General features: G+C 41.9%; 1 protein-coding gene across 1 annotated transcript in view; it reads right to left on the bottom strand.

The window, feature by feature from the left end:
- Window positions 1–6,181: 6,181 nt before the first annotated feature.
- The window catches only part of VCAN (versican), a 100,058-nt gene continuing 85,516 nt past the window's right edge, over window positions 6,182–20,723 (bottom strand). The window contains exons 11-13 of the mRNA XM_041463343.1: window positions 9,857–10,001; window positions 9,190–9,372; window positions 6,182–8,343 (exon numbers count right to left, since the gene is read on the bottom strand). Of these exons, the coding sequence (XP_041319277.1) occupies window positions 8,213–8,343; window positions 9,190–9,372; window positions 9,857–10,001 (459 nt within the window). The 3' untranslated portion in view covers window positions 6,182–8,212. The remainder of the gene's footprint in view (window positions 8,344–9,189; window positions 9,373–9,856; window positions 10,002–20,723) is intronic.

Consider the following 20,723-nt stretch of genomic DNA (forward strand, 5'->3'; position numbering starts at 1 on the left):
TGAATCAGATATGAAACACATTAACAGATGTGTCTAATCTGTTTCTAAACTTTGTGCTAAATTTGACACTTTTCCCCATTTTTAAGGAAAGGCTGCATAAAACAGCTCCTTGTGCTTGAATTCTGTGATTTCACAGAACCAGAGAGGTTGGAAAATCCCTCCCAGCCCATGGAGTCCCAGCTGTGTCCCATCCCCACCTTGTCCCCAGCCCAGAGCTCTGGGTGCCACCTCCAGGTGACACCTCCAGGGATGGGCACTCCAGACCCCCCTGGGCAGTGCCAGGGCAGTTCCTGAGCCCCCTTTCCATGGGGAAATTCCTGCTGTGCCCACCCTGAGCCTGCCCTGGCCCAGCCTGAGGCCGTTCCCTCTGCTCCTGTCCCTGTTCCTGGGAGCACAGCCCGACCCCCCGGCTGTCCCCTCCTGGCAGGAGCTGTGCAGAGCCACAAGGGCCCCCTGAGCCTCCTTTTCTCCAGGCTCAGCCCTTCCCAGCTCCCTCAGCCTCTCCTGGGGCTGCAGCCCCTTCCCAGCTCCGTTCCCTTCCCTGGCCACGCTCCAGCCCCTCCATTCCCCGTGTGAGGGCCCAGAGGTGACACAGCACTCGAGTGTGGCCTCAGCAGGGCCGGCACAGGGACGGGCACCCCTAAATTTAAATTCACTGATGAATTTAAGAGTGCCCAGCCAAGAGAAACCTCCCAAACCTGGCTGCCATGGGGGCCTGGAGCAGCCAAGCTCGCTGTGTGTCCCCAGCCTGCACGAGTCCTGCCCCTGAGCAGATGGGAAAAGGAAACTCGGGGGTTGTTGGAACCCTGGGTGCTGAGCATTTCAGAATTTCTGTGCTACCAGGGGCACTGACCCCCAGGAGAACTCTGCATTGGCCTGAGGCTGTGGAGAGGGGTTCCAAAATGGAATGATGGAGCTGGGATTGTGGGTGTGGAGTTTGGAGAGAAGTGTGTGAAACCACAGGGTGGGAAACTCAGAGTTTAAGGTTTCAGAATATAATGACATCTATAAGGCAAGATGGAGGTTTTAGGGCAGAGGCTGATCCTTCTTCTTCACCTTCTTCTTCTTCACCTTCTTTTTCTCCTTCTTCACCTTCTTTTTCTCCTTCTTCACCTTCTTTTTCTCCTTCTTCACCTTCTTTTTCTCCTTCTTCTCCCTCTTCTTCTTCTCCTTCTTCTTTTTCTCCTTGTTCTCCATGGGCTTGGGTGGTTTCGTGTAATTGGATAAAAATGCTCCCATTGCAGGCCATGGGTGGTTGGTTATTGGGTTAAAAGTAAAAATAATTGAGGTGTCATTTCTTATTTGGACAGTTTATCCTTAAAAGGCCTTGTAGAGAGAGAGAGAGAGATGGGGCTCCATTTTTTAGTTTGTTAGTGAAGTGCTGTAGAACTCAGTCTGTGAGACTGTAGCAGAGATAAGAACTAATAAACATCTAAGTCTGAGCACGAAATGTCATCTTGCAATTTAATCCTAACCTTGGCAGAAAAGAAGCAAAGAATGCAGAAAAAATGAGCTTCCCTCACTAAAAAGTGCCAGCAGTGGGTTTGAAGGCAGGGGGCAGAAGAGGTTTGCATTAGGCTTTGGTGCTGCTGTGGCCCAAGGTTAAGGAATAGCTCCCAAGGTGAGCCCAAAACACTCCACAAGCTGTGCAGGTGAATCAGACTGTTAGCTGTGCTTGCCATGAAACAGCTCAGAGATGTGAAACTGGGAATTTCACATCCAAAATCAAGTTGTTATCGGTCCCCTGATTTGGGGCCAATCCAGCTAGCCAGTATCCAGTACATTGCCAATCTCAAAAGTAGTCTAAACCCCAAATTTCTTCTTGACTTTCACATCTGGGGTCTCTTCTTCAGGAAGAATCTCCCACTCCACTCCCAAGAGCAGCATTAAGTGATGCTGCATCCAAAGCTCTTATCTTTAGAAGACAATTCACTCTAGCAATATCACTTATTAATGGTTAGTTAATGCCACTTCAACTTGGCAATCCCTGTGTTCACACAGCCTGTCATTTTAAACTCAAATGTTTGAATTTACAAGCGGAAACAGCTGTTCCTAACAATTTTCAAGGACTAGAGAGTGACAGGAATTGTTGCCCACTTGAGCAAACATGGGTTAAAAGGTCTTGCCTTTAAAAAAATTCCTGAAGGATTGAAGCAGCTTTTTCTTAAAAAAATCCCCACCTGTTCCTGTAGAGAACAAACAAAAACTACCACTACAGCACAAACACATTTAGCCCAGTTTTTCAAAAACTAAAATAGCATATGCTTTTTGCCATATATAGATGCTCTACTGATGTGCATGTGTTTCCTGGGGATGTCACTGTCTGCTTGGTCTAAATTAATTGGCATAAATTCAAATTCCTGCCTAATACAAAACGTGCCCAGATTGATTTTCCATTTTCAAATCAATAGCCACAAACTTTTCCTCCCATCCCGCTTCCTGCTTTTTCTTCTCTGCCATCAGAATTCCCTTTCACAACAACATTATTTTCTGATGATTTTCACCACTCTTACTCTGCCTCTGTCAGCCTGGAAAGGTTTTCCACAGGGAGTGAGCCAGGCTGAGGGCATGGGAAGGATGTGGGGGAGAAAATGAGTATTCCAAATCTTTTCCCTTAAATCCTCATCCACTGATCTGTGGGTGATGGCAGAGTGCAAGGGGACAGAACTTTGCTCCAGATCCTCTTGCAGGGATGAGGGAGACAGGTTCTCTTTATAAACTGAAAGGATGAGAACACCAGCACAACCTGTTCAGGTTGATGAGAGGAAAATATCTTAATTTCCCCCAAAAGCAAAGGGGAAGATCTGGCATTTCAGCCTTTTGCCAACAGCTGTTTTCAAGCTGCAAATATCAGTCTAGCTGCAGCATGTTTTGAAATTCACCAAAATCCACGTTTTGTTAGCAGAGCACATGTTCCTGTGGAAATGCACCTTTGGGAGGCACAGGGGATGTTACCCTGCTGTGTACTAAAAAAATCCATCTATTTTGGAATTTTTGGTCCTTGGTAAACCAAGATCTTTTCAATTCCTGGATTTTGGATCTTTGCTAAGGATTTCAGCACATGTGGAAGCTGCCCTGGTTTAAGCAGCGGTGGAAGAAGTTCCCTTCAGGGGGAACCTAAGGGATTCCTCATCCAGCAAGCAAACAGCACCATCAGCAATATCTGGTGCTTCTTCCTGCTTCCCCAAGCTTATTAAGAATATTTATTTTGACAAAGTCATGGTAACTGGGTGAGCCCAATGTTTGTTCTGTCTCTGAAAAGAGTAAACTGGGATCCTGCTGCCTTTTGCAATTAAATCTTTCATCACCTGCTAAGAAAAGCCATTTTTTTCTTTTTCCTCTCTTTATTTTTTTCAAACCTGTGGAAGAACAGGGCCTTTAGTGAACACCCAGGTCTGCCACAGATCTTTTTGTGTGACCTGTGCCAAACCTCTGCTTTGCTCTTTTTCCCTACCAAGCAGGAACATTACGTGCAATTATCACCTCGAAGACTGTAAGAAACACAGGACCCAAATTCCTGCCATTCTCCTGCTACCAGAGACAACCACACCATTTATTCCCTTCCCTAAACTGATTGCCCTCCTGTCTCCAAGAGGAGTTTTACTGCCAGGGGGCTGCTCACCACTGCATGATGCAACTTCCAGACTTAATCCCAGCAGCCTTGCTCCTTACACTGCTGCATCCATGCAGGACCACCAACAGTGGTTGTCTTCCTTTACTTTCTCCTCCAACCACCGCAGAAACTGGCTGAAGAAATGGCTGCTGGGCCAATTTTCAGCTTCATTTCATTTGTCCCTCCTTTTGGAATCTGGAAATCTGGAGGCATTTTGGTGCTGTCACCAATCCGTTCCTGCACCAGCAATAAATTCTGCACCTGTGGGACTCAGGGTTCTGCTTCTCTGTTCTGTCAGCATTTACACAGTGACTGAGCCTCTACTGCACCAACAGCTGATGGCTTCCCCACCTGGAAATATTTATTTGCTGTGGAAAACAAAATGTGCCATCAAATTGCACTGTACAAGGCCTTAAGCTTCCTTCCAGGTCTGCTGCTGGAGGGCTGAAATGATACACCTTTTTCTGGGTGGTATTTCTGTCCTGTCTTTTCTCTGCCATGCTAACAACTTTGTGTGGCCTTCAAGTTCTTGTCCATGTCTCCTCCAAGCATTGTTTGTATGTTTTTCATCATTCATCAGGAAGAACAATGTGGTCATGGAGTCCTGCACATATCAGTGCTTAAAATTAATAACACAAATTATGTGTTTTCTCTGGAAAATAATGGATTTTTCTTTTTGCACCAGCTGTTTCAACTCCCATGGCCCGGGAATGGTCTCTGCTTGTGCTCAGGGCAGAGATGTCACCTACAGAAATGAAGAATTTTTTCTTAGAAAAGGTATCACTTCGACCTTAACCACGCCCACATGGTGATCCTCAATGTTCCTCCAGCCACTGCCCTGGCAAAGAAATTCCTGATGCCAAAGTCCTCTTGGCAGCAAATCCTTTCCACTGGCAGCCCCCTGCCAGCCTGCCTGCATCCTGCTGGCCCCACTGCTGCAATTCCAGGACTTGTGTTTCCTCCTAAAGGCTCCTCCATCCCCAACCTCTGATGAGTTGGGATGTCTCAGGCAGGAGATCCCATCAAACCAAAGTTCTGCCATCACGGGGATGTCTCCATCTAATTTCATGAAGTTGTGCATCTCTTGGAGTGTAGCTGCAAAACTGGAATGTGTGACCCAACCAGCACCTTCTCCTGCTGTTTGAGGTCTCCCAAAGGAGTTGTCCTGGCTGATCTCTGCCCTGTGGGGTGCACCCCAGGAATTCAAACGCTGTTGGCACCTGAAGGGACAGGAGGATGTTCAGAGCAGCACTGGGTACTCTGCAGAGACTGTCATGGGCATTAAAAATGCAAAACCTGCATTCATATAATGGAACCATAGAATAGTTTGGGTTGAAAAGGGGCTTAAAGCCCACCCAGTGCCAGCCCAGCCACGGCAGGGACACCTCCCACTGTCCCAGGCTGCTCCAGCCCCAGTGTCCAGCCTGGCCTTGGGCACTGCCAGGGATCCAGGGGCAGCCCCAGCTGCTCTGGGCACCCTGTGCCAGGGCCTGCCCACCCTGCCAGGGAACAATTCCCCATTCCCAAGCTCCCAGCCAGCCCTGCCCTCTGGCAGTTTGAAGCCATCTCCTTTTGTCCTGACTCTTGTGACTTCTCTGGTTTTGTCTTCTATCCCTCCACTCCAACCCCAGCATTGTTCCCCAGGCTGGAGTTCAGGGATGGTCCAGGTGAAGGAATGATGGCATTTGCCATGGTAGCACCTTGGCCTCACAGCAGAGCCACCCCTGTGACACAGCTGCATGCATTTTGCAGGGTGTTGGTACAAAAACATTTTGGGGTTTGCATCAGTATTATAAAAATTCTCCAGAGCTGAATAACTTTGTCATTCCCTATCTAAATAAACAAGCATGGGTGACAGGTTTTTTTAGTGGTTTTTTTTGTTGTTTTTTTTTTTTTTTTTTAATAAGGAATGTCAGACCTATTTTATTATGCGTAATAGAAGGAGGTGAAAAAAAATCAATATAAGCACTGAATCTAACCTAATTAAAACTACAATCACAATGTTATCTGAATGTCTTACAACATTGTTAAATCCAACAAGTAGACAAGAAAACAACAAATCTATGCAGGGTTTTTTTATACATATGGTGAGAAAGTTTGCAAAGTGTTAAAATATATTTTCTGTTCTGTGTGTTTCTGGTACAAGGAAGTGATGTGTAGATTAGTGTATATTTATGAACAGAACCTTGACTTTTACAAGCAATAATCGACTTCAAAACATACAATGTATATCTTAAAATATCCCCTAAAGCTGCTCATATAAAGTCAAATCCAGCACCTACTAAAGTTCAGCCAGCTGACTCTTTGACTCCAGTGGGCACTTGACCAAGCCCATGGTAATTGTGAAGTACCTGACAGTCTAGTTGTATTCATATGAAAAAAATCACATTGCATAGATTTAAACAGGAAGACATGCAATAACAAGACAAGTCACAGTATAGCAAAACCTTGTTTCTTTGGTGAAACAGAAGCAGATATAAAAGTTACAAAGATTTTAGACTTTCATTCACAAAAAAAAAAAAAAACAAAACAAAAAAAAAAACCCAAAAAAAAAAAAAAACCCAGACATTCACATTATACACTATACAAGATAATAATATAAATAGAGAAAAGTATTATGTGCATTGTTTGGGGGTGAGGGGTGGGGAATAGACCGGCCAACACAAGGAGGTCCTGCCACAAGGGTGAGGAGCAGCCTCTGCCATTCCTCAGGGCCAGGGGACGTTGTCTGAACTCTGGTTTCAGCTGTGGCAAGGTCACTCCACGGGCAGCTCTGCCCTGGTGGCTGGGTTTCAATTCTTCTCCTTTCCCTCTCAGTTTTTCTGTCCCCATCACAACCCCACGCGAACACAGAGGCGTAAACCTGGCGCCTGTGTGTGTTTTTCATGTTACTTTAAAAGGTACATCCTAAGGAACTTACTTTATCTTCACGAGGGTTTTTTAACTGTTATTCCTTTTTTCCCTTTTTTTGAATTTTTTTTTTTCCACTTTTTTTTTTTTTTTTTTTTGTCCTGTGCCCAAAGGTGTGCAAGGCACTTTGCAGGAACAACAGTCCTTTCCGTGGAGAGGCCGTTTCAAACGTCACCTCCTACACTCACTGTACACACCCAGGTCAGTGGTGGCACTGACCAGGGCAAGAAATCATAAAAGAAAACTCCTACGTACACACTGCACCAAACTACAACCTAGAACCAATCTGTGCACACACTTCTTTAGAGAAAGCCAAGATCCTGATTCTTCTGTGGGTCACGCACAGCTCTCACCCATCTAGCCGCCAACAAATTATCCTGTTTAGCAGGAATTTTTGTTCTCCGGGGAAAAAGAGCAAGCTGAACTGAAAGATGGTTCCAAAAGTGGAGCTCAGGGGCTAATACTGCACTGGCGAGCTCTTTGAATCTTCTTTGAATGGGTAAAATAACATCCAATAAATTAAATCAGTATGGCTTACTTCATTTATTTATGTACGCTTCACAGCTGCAGCATTCATACACAAACATTCATTACTTTATAAAAAGATTAAAAAATGGTTATATATACAAAATTATTTACTTTTTTGATTTTTGTTTGTTTTCTACAAAAAAAAAATCCCCCAAACACCAGGTCTACCTCCATTTTAGAATGCAGAGACCTGTAATATAGACCTTGTGGTTAATATCATGAAAGTAATTTTTTTACTTGTTTCCTTTTTTTTCTCTTCTCGAAAAAACAAACAAACAAAAAAACCAAAACAAAACAAAAAAAAAGTGGCCCTGGTTGATAAAGTTAATGTATTAGCACTTGGAATTTTACAGGCTCTCCTTGTCATACACAACTCCTCCACACAGTCCTTTCTCACGTGTGCTGAAGCTGGAATGGAGAGCAGAAAAAACGTTCCATATTGCAGTCCCTAGTTCATGCTTCGTGCCACTTTTATGTGCTCTGTCTAAACTTTTCATCTCCTGGGACACAAACTGTACCTTGGGTGGGAATTGGCACAGCTCCCATTAAAAAAAAAAAAAAAAAAAAAAAAAAAAAGTCATGTCACTTGTGTGTTTATCTTCACCTGATAATTGCAAATTTCAGTCAGTGAAGTCTTTATTTCAACCATTTCCAGCCTAGGTAAACAACACAGAAACAACGTCATAAATGACTGAAGACCTCTGAGGCCGTTCTAACCATAAATATGCCTGAAATTAGTGTGACTTTTCATTTTATATACAGGATTTTAAAAACAACACACAGTCAAACAACATTAAAATCATCTTATTTACATTTTCATTGGTGCTAAAATTGAGCTGTTTAAATATTGCAGAAGGCTGGTACATATCATAAAATGGTCCACACCGATGGCATATAGAAAACTAATAATCTTTATAGGCTGGAAATGGTTTCCTTTTATCCCCATAAGCACTTCTCCTCTTTTTTATTTATTTCTTAAATTTTCTGATAAACACCGTAATTTCTATTTTTTTTCCTTTTTTTTTTTGCAAAACGCGTCGTGAATACTGCAGTCCGTAGTTTCAAAACGATTCGATAATACTCCTATAAGTGATAGAAAAAGGCACAGAAAGTTATGACTTTGGCTGAAATGGTGGAAATCCCCAATTCACCATTTAGCTCTCAGCGCCTCGAGTCCTGCCACGTCCTGATCCAGCGGTGGTAGTGCTTGGAGGAGTTTAACGACGTCCCCTTGCCTGATGAGGAGTGTTTGTAGTAGTATTTCTTAGAGTAAGTCCTTTGGTATGTAGAGGCTGCAGAGAGAAGGGAGAAAGGGGAAAAAAAAAAAAAAAAGGAAATTAGTTTACAATTAAACTGTGAATGGGCTGGCTACACTTCACAACACAGTTGCGTTTATTCTTGGTTAATTAGAGGGTAAACAAATGATTAAGTGGAGCTGTGGCAGTGTTACAGGCATACACACACAGCTGCAGAAAGAGTCATTAGCATTATTAGGAATCTGTTGATTCCAGGATTTTCTGACATTAAAATAATCCTAATGCCTTCTGGAATGATGCCTTAAGATTTCAGCCTTTGTATTTTTCAAATCCTGCACTGCTCTAGGGTATAACTCTAAACTGCATATAGAGTCTTAGTTACTGTCTTCACATTTTGGACAGACAACACAGCTCCTCTAGGCCTGAGGACAGCCTCAGGCCCTGAAAGTATAAACAAAAGTGAATTGGGAGGAGCAAACTGGGGGGAAATGACTTCATTACCTGAAGCTGGAATTGGAGGATTAACCCCTGAAATGCAAATGGACCAAACTTATAATTGTGTGAAAAACTCATGACCATTGTCCATCTTGGGTGTGGTCTCTGGGAGGCTTCTGACTACCCAAAATGTACCTATTGAAGGTCTTTAATAAATACCCACTTTATTCTCTTAATCTTGTCAAGTCGCTATTCTAGGCAGCCACTGCAAGGCATCAGTAGACACAGAAGAGGAAAATTTCCATTAGTTTTGGATGCTTGGTGTTTTTTCACCACAATCTGTCCTACCAGACTTGCTCCTCCCTTAAAATACACATTCATTACTTATTATTCTTAAACCAGCCTGCTGTTTCTGATTTGCCAGTGGTTTTCTTCCAGAGAACTCACGATTCATGCAAGTAATTTTGGGCATATCCCATCGTCCGTTCCCCTGGCAGCGGATGGTCGGGATGTGGCGCTGGATGAAGCCATCCTTGCAGTGGTATCTGATGAGGGAGTTGATCTCATAACGAGGCTTCATCTTCCCAAAGGTCTTTGCATTTTCCACAACAGGAGGCTGGCCACAAGCCACTGGAAGGAAGAGAGAGCATCACCTAAAAGTTTAGTTTGTGAGCCCAGTTTGAGCTGGGAGCAGCCTCTGAGCCCTGGCTAAGGGGAGGTGACAAGGGAGCTCAGCTGGACTCCCAAAGGAACATCCAGACAAGGACAGGGGCATCAGTCTGCCCTGTAGATCCCTAGTATTGTAAACCAAAACTAATAGTTTTGTAAATTGGAAAATGGCAGATGTTGTGGTCAGTACTGTCTTTTTGGTTTGAATTTTAATGTAAATTCAAGCCAAACAGTTGGTATACTCAGACCAAAAAAAACTGAAAACCAGTGAAGTTACTACAAGAATTTAAGGAAAAAGTCCTTATTTCAGGACTCTTCATGTCATCCTCAATGACATGTTCAAAAGGACTGAAAACTGATGGATCCATCATGGTCCACAGAACATGGTAAAAAGTACTGAATGGCAATTTAGCAAATTATGCTTTTGTCACTGCCAGGTTTGTACCTGTTCCTTTCTTGCAGGTATAAGTGAGGTGGTAATTGCACGGGACATCATTCCACTGCCCATTCTCATGCCAGATTATAACAACACAGTCTTCTCCAGCAGAAAAGAAGCTGTCTGGCTGGTTTGGTCTCCAGTTCTCATATTGCTGCAGAAAAGAGAGGAAAAACCATCATTCCCAGTGCTGGACAACACTTATATTAACAAAAGAGCACGTGATATCACCTGTGGCGAAAAGCAATCTCAACTGTTTGATTCAGGCTGCTGAGAGTGGGCTAAACAAGGGTAGAGTTATAATATCTTCCCACTATCTTAAAGATTATCTCAAGGGGAAAAAATATTCTGGTCTAACTTCTCATTTACTGTAAACTGACGTCAGGTGAACAAAACAAAGAGACACAAGCAAAACTGGGTCCTAAGTGTGTCAAAAATACTCTTTCCTACATAAATGTCATGAAGTATGATGCAAGAAAATAGAGTAAATATCCCATGACCCTCATTAGAGCACATCTACCAAGTGAGAAATTACAGACTAACTTCCCAGACTTGGATTATTTATGACATTGGATGATTTCATTCAGTTAATGAAGTCATTCCACAGGGATGACATGCAGAATTAGGTGCAACATGAGTGAAAGAGTCAGAATGTGGCCCACAAAACCACTGGAGATTGGTGTTTCAACTAAAAATGCTAGGTGGCAGTCTGAGCCCAGACTGCAGCTTCTCAGTTTTAGAAATGCTGATTCAAATTCTGCCCTCTGTTGAAAAACCAGCCTCAGACATCTATGAAAATATATGAATAACAGCAGAAAGTGCTTCTTCAAAATGCAGTACGTTTAGAAGTAGAAATATGGGTTGGGTATGTGCAAAACAAGCAAACAAACAAAAACTCACAAAATAACCTTCAAATGGCTGTGAAATACCAGCACAGTGCCATTTTTGGGTGAGAATTCGTGAGGATTCGGTCTGTTTTTACAATCACCCAGCAGGAAAAGTAGCAACACTTTTGTCAGATTGATTGAAACTTGTGCAGCAGTTCTTGTCAGGGGACACACAGCCTCCTGTCCTGGCAGCCAGCGGAGGTGGGATAATCCCTCACTTTGTTCCCAAACAAAGCACAGGAATCTAAATTTGCATAATGTTATGGCAAGAAAAGTGAGAGAATATTTGGAAACTACTCCTAACTATTTTCGATTTTCGCTGGGATTTCTGTTGTGTCACTCCAGGAAGAATTTAAGGAAGGATAAAAATAGATATCTGTAAGAACTGGAATTCACATAAATGCCAGACATTAACCAGGCAGCTAAGCCCCTTGTATGGGCAAAATGACACAGTTTCTGCAGTGCTTGTATTGTCCTCAGTGCTTACATCTTTCTGACTACAGCTGGCCCGTACAAATGTCATAAAAGTTTAGCTTTCTATTTTCTTAACTTTCTGAAATAACCCCTATTCACTGCCTGGGTGAACACGTTTCAGAAATAAAGTTAACATACCCCACACAAGTAGTATTTACCTTACAATGAATCAAACTATGAAAGGAAAATTAGTTAAATACTTAACCTTTTCCTACCACGTGTCATCTTACCCATCATAGGTTTTAATTAACCAGGCAATCTAACCAGCACACTCTGAAAAAATTTGTTCTGCACTGAATTTATTACCTCTAATAAAACATCCCTCTTTTCAGCTGGAACTAAATTAACTCCATCTCAACTTCTCAGTGTTTAACAGTCCTAAATTACAGTGCACACCAACTAATTTACTCAAGTTTAGGATCCAATTGCTTTCAACATGTGCATAGATACAAAAATTAAAGAAAACTGTAAGGCTAGTGGCAGAAAGTTTCATCAATAATCTCCTGAGAGCCAAGGAAAGATTTTAGCAAGCCTTGCAGCTGTTTCTTGTGGAAATAATACTGCAGAGCTGCCTGCTTCCATAGGGATGAGAGTGTGGGAATGAAGGATATTTAGTGGCTATTGGGGGCGTGTGAGCTGGAGGTGCTCAGCAGCCTGCCAGCTCCCACCCTCAGCACACAGGCTCCATATGCTCTTGCCTTGCCAAAATGACTCCAAAATTCGTGTTTGCTTAGCTGGCAGGGCCGCAGTGTAGTGGCAAAATGTTACATCTAGGCCCTGCGGTTTGTTCAAGAATGTCTGATATCCTCCAGCATGACTTGCTGTTACCTCACATCTGATATCGTCATTGCACAGATTTATTTTGGCTGAGGAGCTCTGATTTTGCCTGGGTCTGGTGCCAGAATTGCTTAGCAGAGGAAGTTCCAGACTGCTGAATTGCTTTCTTAGGTCCCCACCCAGCCCCTCTGTAGTTTTCCAGTTCCTTATTTAGACACTGATAATGGCACAATGATACAAGGAGATTCTCACAGTTTGAGTGGAATAGGCTACTCAACAAATAAGCTAATATTTTGCATTTCTCTTACAGAATACATCTTTGTATGAGCATAGACATGAATGTGGTTTCCACTGGTGTAGATCTGGGTGATTGCACCATCTCCAATAAACACATCTCAGCAAAAAATTAATAGGAAAAGACCTTTAGCAATGCTTTTGGCTGTATCATTCATAAGACAGAACCTAAATAGCATCAAATACTTGGTGAATACATGGAAGAAAAGTTGTTGTGGGGTGTTTAATCCTATCAGAAATATTGACACTGGGTAATTGCACAGAGTGACCTAAAAACCATCACTACTCTGTTTTTAAAGCAACATTACTGCAACAGACATGAATTTTTTCTCTGTATTAAAATGCAAAGTGCTTCCAGAATGTACATTTCTGGACATATAATCTTAATTATGTGCAAGGCACAAAATGTACCTCAGAGGAGGTTTGGCTGGCCACACTTCTCCAGCTGAGGTGGCTGTGGAGAGGGAGGTCCAGAGCAATCACAGAATCTCAGCATGGTTTGGGTTGAAAGGAACCTTTAAAATCATCCCATGCCACCCCCTGCCTTGGGCAGGGACACCTTCCATCAGAACAGGTTGTTCCAAGTCCTGTCCAACTGATACCAAGATAGGCTGAAATTTTTTATTCTCTGTGTTTTTTACCACAACCCATCCTTGATCAAGCACAGACCTCAGGCTCAGGCAGACACCACTGCACCACCCACTCTGAAAAGCTCTCAGCATCCTCGATGGCAGGGTGGTTGGGACTTTTCCTCAAAAACCTGACATTTCTGTGTTGCCAGAACCTAGTCCCAGGGACAGGGGTTTGGTCCTTGTACCTTCCTTTGGTCCTTGGGGAGTCTGCCTGACCATCATTTCAGGATGAGAAGTGGAGTTTATACTCTTTGTGCTTTTAATTGTACTGTAATAATTAGTTGATCTTACTTGTACTTTTTTGGTTTTATTGTTGAAATCAAAGCCTTCTGTGTCACACTGGATTTATTTGTTCTGGCTTTCTCTGCTAAAAGGCCTTGCAAATTTTCCTGCAGAGTGTGGATGGTCCATGACTTAGAGCTGGAGCTGAGTTTGGATTCAGCTCTTTAGGCTTCCTACGTGGCACTAGATAATGCACTTGGCTAGCCATTCACAGCCCATAAAACAGGAAAAAAAAAAACCTATTCTCTTGCCTCGCAAGAGGAGTTTGGATATGATGGCTTCAAAAGCCCATGAGAACGTTTTATTAAGTTCCACATTTTTGGGGAGGATTTCCTAATATGGCACTGCATAAACTCACAGTCCTGTTGGGTGGCAGGATGGCTTGTCACATGAAATGAGCTAAAAAAGCCAGGACGACAGCAAGAGCTGTAAAGCAGAAAGCTTTATTAGCCAGTCACTATCTATTCTCATTCAGATGGCTGCTAATTAAACAGAAGGGGCATAATCTTCCCATCATGGACAAGGTCCCACCTCGGGGGAGATTTGTTATTTAGAAGCTCAGATAAGCAGCCTTTCTTGACGGGTTCATTTCCTTACTAATGGGTAATCCACTCAGCTCTTTCAGGTGCTTGCACTGCCCAGGTGGATCCCGGGGTATCTTAGCTTTGGGACACTCCTTTGGAAATTTCAGCCCTTCTTTTATCTCCAAAAGGCTCATCAAGTGCCTGAGATCAATCACTTGGATTTTGCATTCCAAAATAGCCAACAAGCATTGTGTTTAACGAAGCACAATAAAAAAGCACTGGTGCCGAAAAAACTTTACTGCTTGACCTCGGTATTGTGTAAAGGCCAATATCTTCTCTATAGGACTGAATCTAGGAAATAATTTTCTTGAAATACATCTATTTAGATTTACAGGTTTAAGGCTTTTCCTTCTGGGGAAAGGAAACATGTTTTCAGCATGTTTAACTAAGCTATCTTTACAAATCTGTCTTGGCACTTTTTGGACCTTGCTGTTGTGAATTTTAGTTTCTTTCATTTTGGCTACTTCCTTATCTGATTCCTCCTTAATGCAAGACTAATGAGGCAAATTAGAGAAAAAAATCAACAATGGAAGAGGTAGATACTGGCTGAGTGGATACTTTCTGTGGCGTTTCATCTGAAAGTGAAGCAACATTTCCTGCCTAGTATTTATCACCACTGCAAACCTTACTGTCACCATTTTCTTCTCCTGCCGTAGCTCTGATAAGAACAGGAGTACAATTCTTTTTTTTTTTTTTTTTTTTTCCCCAACACAATAGCAGACAAAGCCTTAGTAATCTTTATCAGGAAAGGCCCTGAATGAGTCCCTCACTGTGGGGGTTGTTATAATTGGACAGCTTAAGTAAAAATTACATCTCACTTTCAGTGAGTCTCGGGAATTACTCGGTGGCTGAACTTCAACAAGATCAGCACGAGGTTACAATGAGCACATGCATCAGCCCAGGAAAGCTTCATTTGTGACTGTGTAACAGCACTGATGCTGTTACAGGAGACACTTGGGAAGTTTAAACAGGATTGCGTTTCTTTTCCATAGGAAAAAAAATCAACCAGATTTCTGTGAAGAGCTGGCAATATATGAGATAATTCCATTAAGGTGACCTAGTATTTAAATACATTTTTACATGGGAAAGACAATAAGCTATCTTACAGTGCAGGCTCTGTTCCAGGAAAATTCCCTGCAGTCCTGCAAAGGATTTTTCTGTTTAATTTTAAGAAAGGAAGCAGACTGACAGAACTCACCAAAAACGTTCTTGAGATTAAAAACTCCATGCAGTGAGAGTTTAAGCACAAACCTTGATTTAAAGGCATGGGTCATGCCTTAAGGGGGATGATCACAGGGAAGATCACATGCAGATTCAGACAGATGCTAAAATAATTGCCTGAAGGAGGGACCAAGTGTGTGCATAAGTCTTTGCTGGGAGAAACTCAAATCAGTTTGAAGATAGCTCCTATATTTAAACCTATCTACAAGTAAGCACAAAAATCACATGTCGTGATTCTGGTATTTTTTTAGGTTCTGGTTGAATGGCTTCCCTTTAGCTCCTAATCTGAGTTTTATTTGCATAGGATTTGGGAAACTGGCAGGGTTTGGACCAGGCAGGAACCCAACACTCCCCATGACTGAGTCACACTGTGAGCAAGACAAACTCCCAGGAGGAGCTTTGCTAAATACTTCTGCAAAAGATTTCACTTGCAGGGGTTGGGTTTTTTGGTAACAGAGAGATGGAATGCATTGAAAAACTTTTTTAGTCCTCTGCAGCAGCTTGCAAAAAAAGAAAGGGACTCTGGAAAACATACACTCGTGTGCATCTATCCACAAGAAGCAATTGCAGGTTGAATAAGCAGGAAGAGCTCTGCAAAAATAAATAATTTGGGAAAGAAATCTAATTAATTGAAATTCAACCAGTGGGAAAAAAGACTACCTGAGGAAATTGAAACATAAAAGCGCCGTCAGTCCTATAGTTTTGGGAAGAAACGTTTGTATGGTGGAGCAGATGGCTAGCTCTGGGATGTTTTTAAAGCAATACCATGGAATGACGATTTTTCCATGAGAAGCAGAACGCGGTGAGGGGGCAGTGAAACCCCACTAGGTGACGCTGTCTGCCTGCTCCAAAGCCCAGAGTTGCTCCAAAATTATACTTAGACTTGTAACTTTCGTTAACTCTTTCAAAGCTAAATAAAGCCGTGGACTTTTACCTGCTCTTTATCATGTGTTGTTTTCAGAATAATAGCTTTCATCACACACTGTAAGTTCAATTTTTAGGGTATGCTGTGTGTGATGGGCTCTCAGATGTCACTTTAGCAGTTGAGAAATCACTTTAAAAATGAGTGGCAAAGAAAGCAGGATGGTAAGTGCTGCTTTGGTGTAATTCATGTTTGTTTTGGAGTCACACTGACATGAATATATATTAGCAGCACAATGCAAATTGTGTGGGGTGTGATTTAATCTTCTTGTGCACAGCTACCAGGAGAGGGAAAAAAAAAAAAAAAAAGAAGGAAAATCCTGCTCTTTGTCAACAATTACTGCAGGTTTGAAGCTGTCCAAGAATTTTAGCCCAGAGTAATGAGTAATTTCAGCCCAGCAGTAACAAGTCTCTGAAGTAACTGCTGACCCCCCTGGTAAAAACAAGACAAAACCCCACTTTGTCCAAGAGGCCCTCGTTATGACATCCTGAACCAAAAATATACCTGTCATTAATAACATTATATAGTTCTCCTCCATTTAAACATGGGTCAAATGAGCATCTTAAAAGGAGGCCGTAATGACTGACTGCAGCACAGAACCAAAACATTTGGTAGGTTTAAAATCTCCTTCTCCAAGGATCCTGTGGGACATGGGCACAATGAGCTTTTTGTTTGCAGCTGACTACAGCACTTTTTTAGTTTGTTTGCTTTACTTAACCCTCAGAGGCAGGCTCCCTCACTACAATACTCCATGCTTTTTGAAGGTTTTGGGTTTTGTGTGTGTGTGTGTGTGTGTGTGTGTTCAATGAAGTTACTCTTTCTGAGAGGGGTGCAGTTACAGATTTGCTCAAGTTAAAACCTTCTGATTCACCGACCAATAAAGGAAGGAAAAGAGAGGGCTTTGTTTTTTGCCAGAATTAAGTTTCTGGGTTGTTTTCCTTCTTTTTCTTATTTTTTTTTTAAATTTTTATTTTAATGTAGCTACCTAACACTGACAACCTGAGGAACCAGCTTTGCAGAACACAGAGCATAAACACCCCTGTGCTGAAGGGCAGGAAAAACCAAGGCAGGGTCTCTGTGCAGCTTTAAAAGTGGCAATATTCCCCAACCCTTTCCTGGCTGGCAGCATTCTCCCAGCGACAGACAATCTGGCCACAGACGCTGGCCAGCTCCTTATTACAGCACTAATCTTATGTAATGGCAGTGAGCTCACCGCCCTACAGAGCACTAATTATCAGCAGCGTTTTCCAGGGGATGTGAAAAACCCCCCTGGTGGGGCGGGGGGCCCTGGGCACAGCCCCAAGTTGCTGTGTGTGCTTAATCCATAGCATGAACAGCTCCAAAGGGCTCCTTGTCTGCTCTGCCTGCTCACAAGGGTCCTTAGCAAACACAAAGGGGGAGCTGCCTAAAGCAACACCAGATTTTTTTAATTTCTTTTTTTTTTTTTTTCTGTTCGGACGGGTGTGCTTTACAGCTGTAGAAGTTACCATTCACAGAGCTAAGTGAATTATTTAAATTCGATTTTGCTGGTGTGTTTTCCAAGCTTCCCGTTGTGTCCCCTCTCCCTTTGATCAATTATTAAATGCCCCAGCTGATAATGTAAGTTTTGTTGTTCTGTAGTTTGTATTGCATCACATTTAAAGTACAAAAAGATCCAAGTAGGCAAATTCCTCTGCTCACACAGTTGTGTGCATGTTTAGGCCTTGCTTCCTTCTCCTGCAACACTGTGGTTTTTTTCCCAAATGTGTTTGTTTTCATTGCTTGAAGATTGTCCTTGATACATACTTAAAAGTGTTGTTCACTGTTGCAGAAATGCTAGGAGAAAAGCCTACAGTAAAGGGCAAGAACAATTTAGATTCTGTAATTTTCTAAATGCAAATAAAGACTACTTATAGCCATTTTCATTGCACTGTAGAATGCATATCAGAGGGGAAATAATGTTCTCCCACACCAAAGCCACCAGAACAGCCCTATAACTCCCCTGAACAGAAGAAAAACAGAGCTAGCAAAGCATGCTCTAAAAACCACTATATTTTTCTCTCCTGCCTCTTGAATCTATCAGTGTAATCACACCTGAAATGTCTTGAGAAGAAATTGGCCTGGTTTTTCAGGAAGTAATGATTAACAAAGCTCTAAAAGAGCTGGGGTGCTGCAAGTTCTCTGAACACACCTCAGGGGCTGCTCTCACCACCTTCACTTTTGGGACAAATTTCCAGATTTGCCAAAGTTTGCAGCTTCCTGCTGGTCCACACAAGCCCAGGTGATGCTCCCAGCCCAGTGTCAGTGGCCCCAGCTCTCACTGACCTTGCCCCACTGTGAGGATCTGGGTTTCCTGAAAGGACACCCACTTTTTGTGCTGCACTAACACAGCTGCCAGCACCTCCTTGCCCTTCATATAAAAAAAGGTGTTGTTGTTTTGCCCAAAAACTTGTTTTGTTGTGTGGCTCACCAGCTCCAGAACATGAATTCCACCTCTCGCAACCAAGAGAACCACTGAAAAGTTATTTCTTTCAAAAACAAAAACAAAAATAAGTAAGAGGAAAAAAAAAAAAAAAAAAAAAAAAGTGAGCAGGGACATGATGTAGATGAGAAAAGATTGCTCCCTGCCACCCAGATACAGCACAGCAAATCAGAAAAAAGCAGATACATGACAGCAGCCATTGGATTCCACAGTTGACTGTAACTAAAGCCTATTTTATTCTGCCTATTGGACAATGTGCCCAAGCTTAGCCAAGGAGCACTTTGAAGATAACTCCTGGCCTTAAACAAGAAGATCCCAACTTGCTTTTTAAAGAAAATTAAAAAAAAAAAAAAAAAAGGAAGTACAAATCCTTTGGCCAAAAAAAAAAAAAAAAAAAAAAAAACCTTTGGGCAAAAAAAAAAAAAAAAAAAAAAAAAAATCCTGTAATGATAGACCAGTTATCTGAAAACCATTTTCTTTATGCAAAGTGCCACCTGAGCTGACAATTAAACTTTAGGGCAAGAGAGGTGGGACACAACCACTTGATTCAAGTAATTCTGCTTCTCTCAAGCCCAGTCTGTGTTTGGGTTGCTGTGGGTACAACAAGCTGAAAATGTGTGTTTCACCAGCAGATGGTGAGGTTTTATCTGCACAAGATTGTGCCATTTTGCCTGAAAGGCAGGAAACCGCTAACTAGTTTTGAATTAAAACCACTTTACAGTTAAGGAATAAACTTGCCAAATCCCTCTGAAATCTCACAGATAATGATGCATCAGACATTTCAGTGAGGAAGATCAAACAGCTTCCTCAAGGTCTCTATTCAGGAGCAGAACCTCCAATACTCTGATTTAGGAGTGGGCCTGTTTCTATTTTATTAGGATAGTTTTTCATGTCCTCAGTATTGGTTTTTTTTTATGGAAAACAGGCAGATTCAATGCAAATATGGACAAAAGTCACATGGGCTGAGAAGATTTCAATACTATTTATTGCTTTCTCACTGAATTTGATTGTATTCACTTCATTTTTCAAGACACCAACATTTTCCTCCAGGAACTCTGAGAGCCAGAGCATGAATTTACAAGATCACTTTTCATCTTTTGAAAACTTGCTTACTGGCACTATTTTTCCAAGTTCAACACAAATTCCACTTGAAGCACAAAAAATGTGCCCAGGAATACAGGGGGTTTGGTTTTGTTTTTTTGGGGTTTTTTTCTGACTGGTGCTGTTGGTTTTGATGAATTGGTAACAGAGGGTATTTTCTGTAGGGGTGAAAAAGGAAGAATTCCAAGGTATCAAAAGTGGCTGACTAAGTCCACAATTAGGTAACTAAACAGTCTTTTTCAGAAGGGCTGAGAGTCTGTCAAGGCTAGTTTAAGTTCAGTGTAGGTTTCCCAGTAAGAACCTTAATTCTATATTCTCATTTACACACTTTGCCCAAATATCATGTGTAATGGTGGCTGGCTCTTGGCCTCAGTTAAAAAAATCTGTAAAAACACAACTTGACAGGGGTTGAAAATGTGAAAAAATTAATTATTTCCTTCCATTGAACCCATTGGTTGGAAAACATTTTAGGTGCAAAGAAAGGGGGGAAAAATGGTATTTTATCCCTTTTCCCAAAATTGCCAATAAAATATCTGACAAAAGAGTTGCTGTCAGTGTGCTGCATATTTCTGTTGGTTTCCTTGTGTTGGGAAATGAGTACCAAAGTAATACAAACATTTTTCTTTGTCTCCTGAGTGGAGCCTGTGTTTCAAGCATTCCCAGTTCCCAATTCTACAGGTTTCTTTGGGTTCAGAAGAAAAATTTGTGTGAAAGAGAAATTTGTCATCCACAACATGTCTTGATGTTGTTGTTGTTGTTGTTGTTGTTAATTTTCTTTTTCTTTTAAGTGCATGAAGCATTAGAACTGTTAGGAGCTTATTTTTAATCCATAAAACCTCATAAAGTCATGCAAGTGTGATTTTTTGGATTGGACCAAGCTGTTATTGGAGAAAACTCAAAGAAGTATCACGATAAAGATGAATGTGCACCACTTTAGCTGCACACTCACTCTTCTGATAGTATCTCCAAGAAAACTGATATCAGGGGGATCCCCAGCACACTTGACAAATTTTTCCCCATGCCAGAAGTGTTGAATAGAATTGTGGATGGCCAATATTTTTTGGAGAGTGAATAGAGCTGGGAAACAAATTTAGAAACAGCTGGATACACATGCACCCTGATACATAAAACATGTCAAGGCTATTTAAATTTTGGCTATAGGCAAGAGTCACCTCTAAACTCAGAAATTCAATTTAGAACCTGAGTGTTGGTGTAATAATGCTGATTGTTATGATCACAAA

Source organism: Pyrgilauda ruficollis, unplaced genomic scaffold (genome assembly GCF_017590135.1).
Source record: "Pyrgilauda ruficollis isolate IOZ18807 unplaced genomic scaffold, ASM1759013v1 scaffold164, whole genome shotgun sequence".
Lineage (NCBI taxonomy): Eukaryota > Metazoa > Chordata > Aves > Passeriformes > Passeridae > Pyrgilauda > Pyrgilauda ruficollis.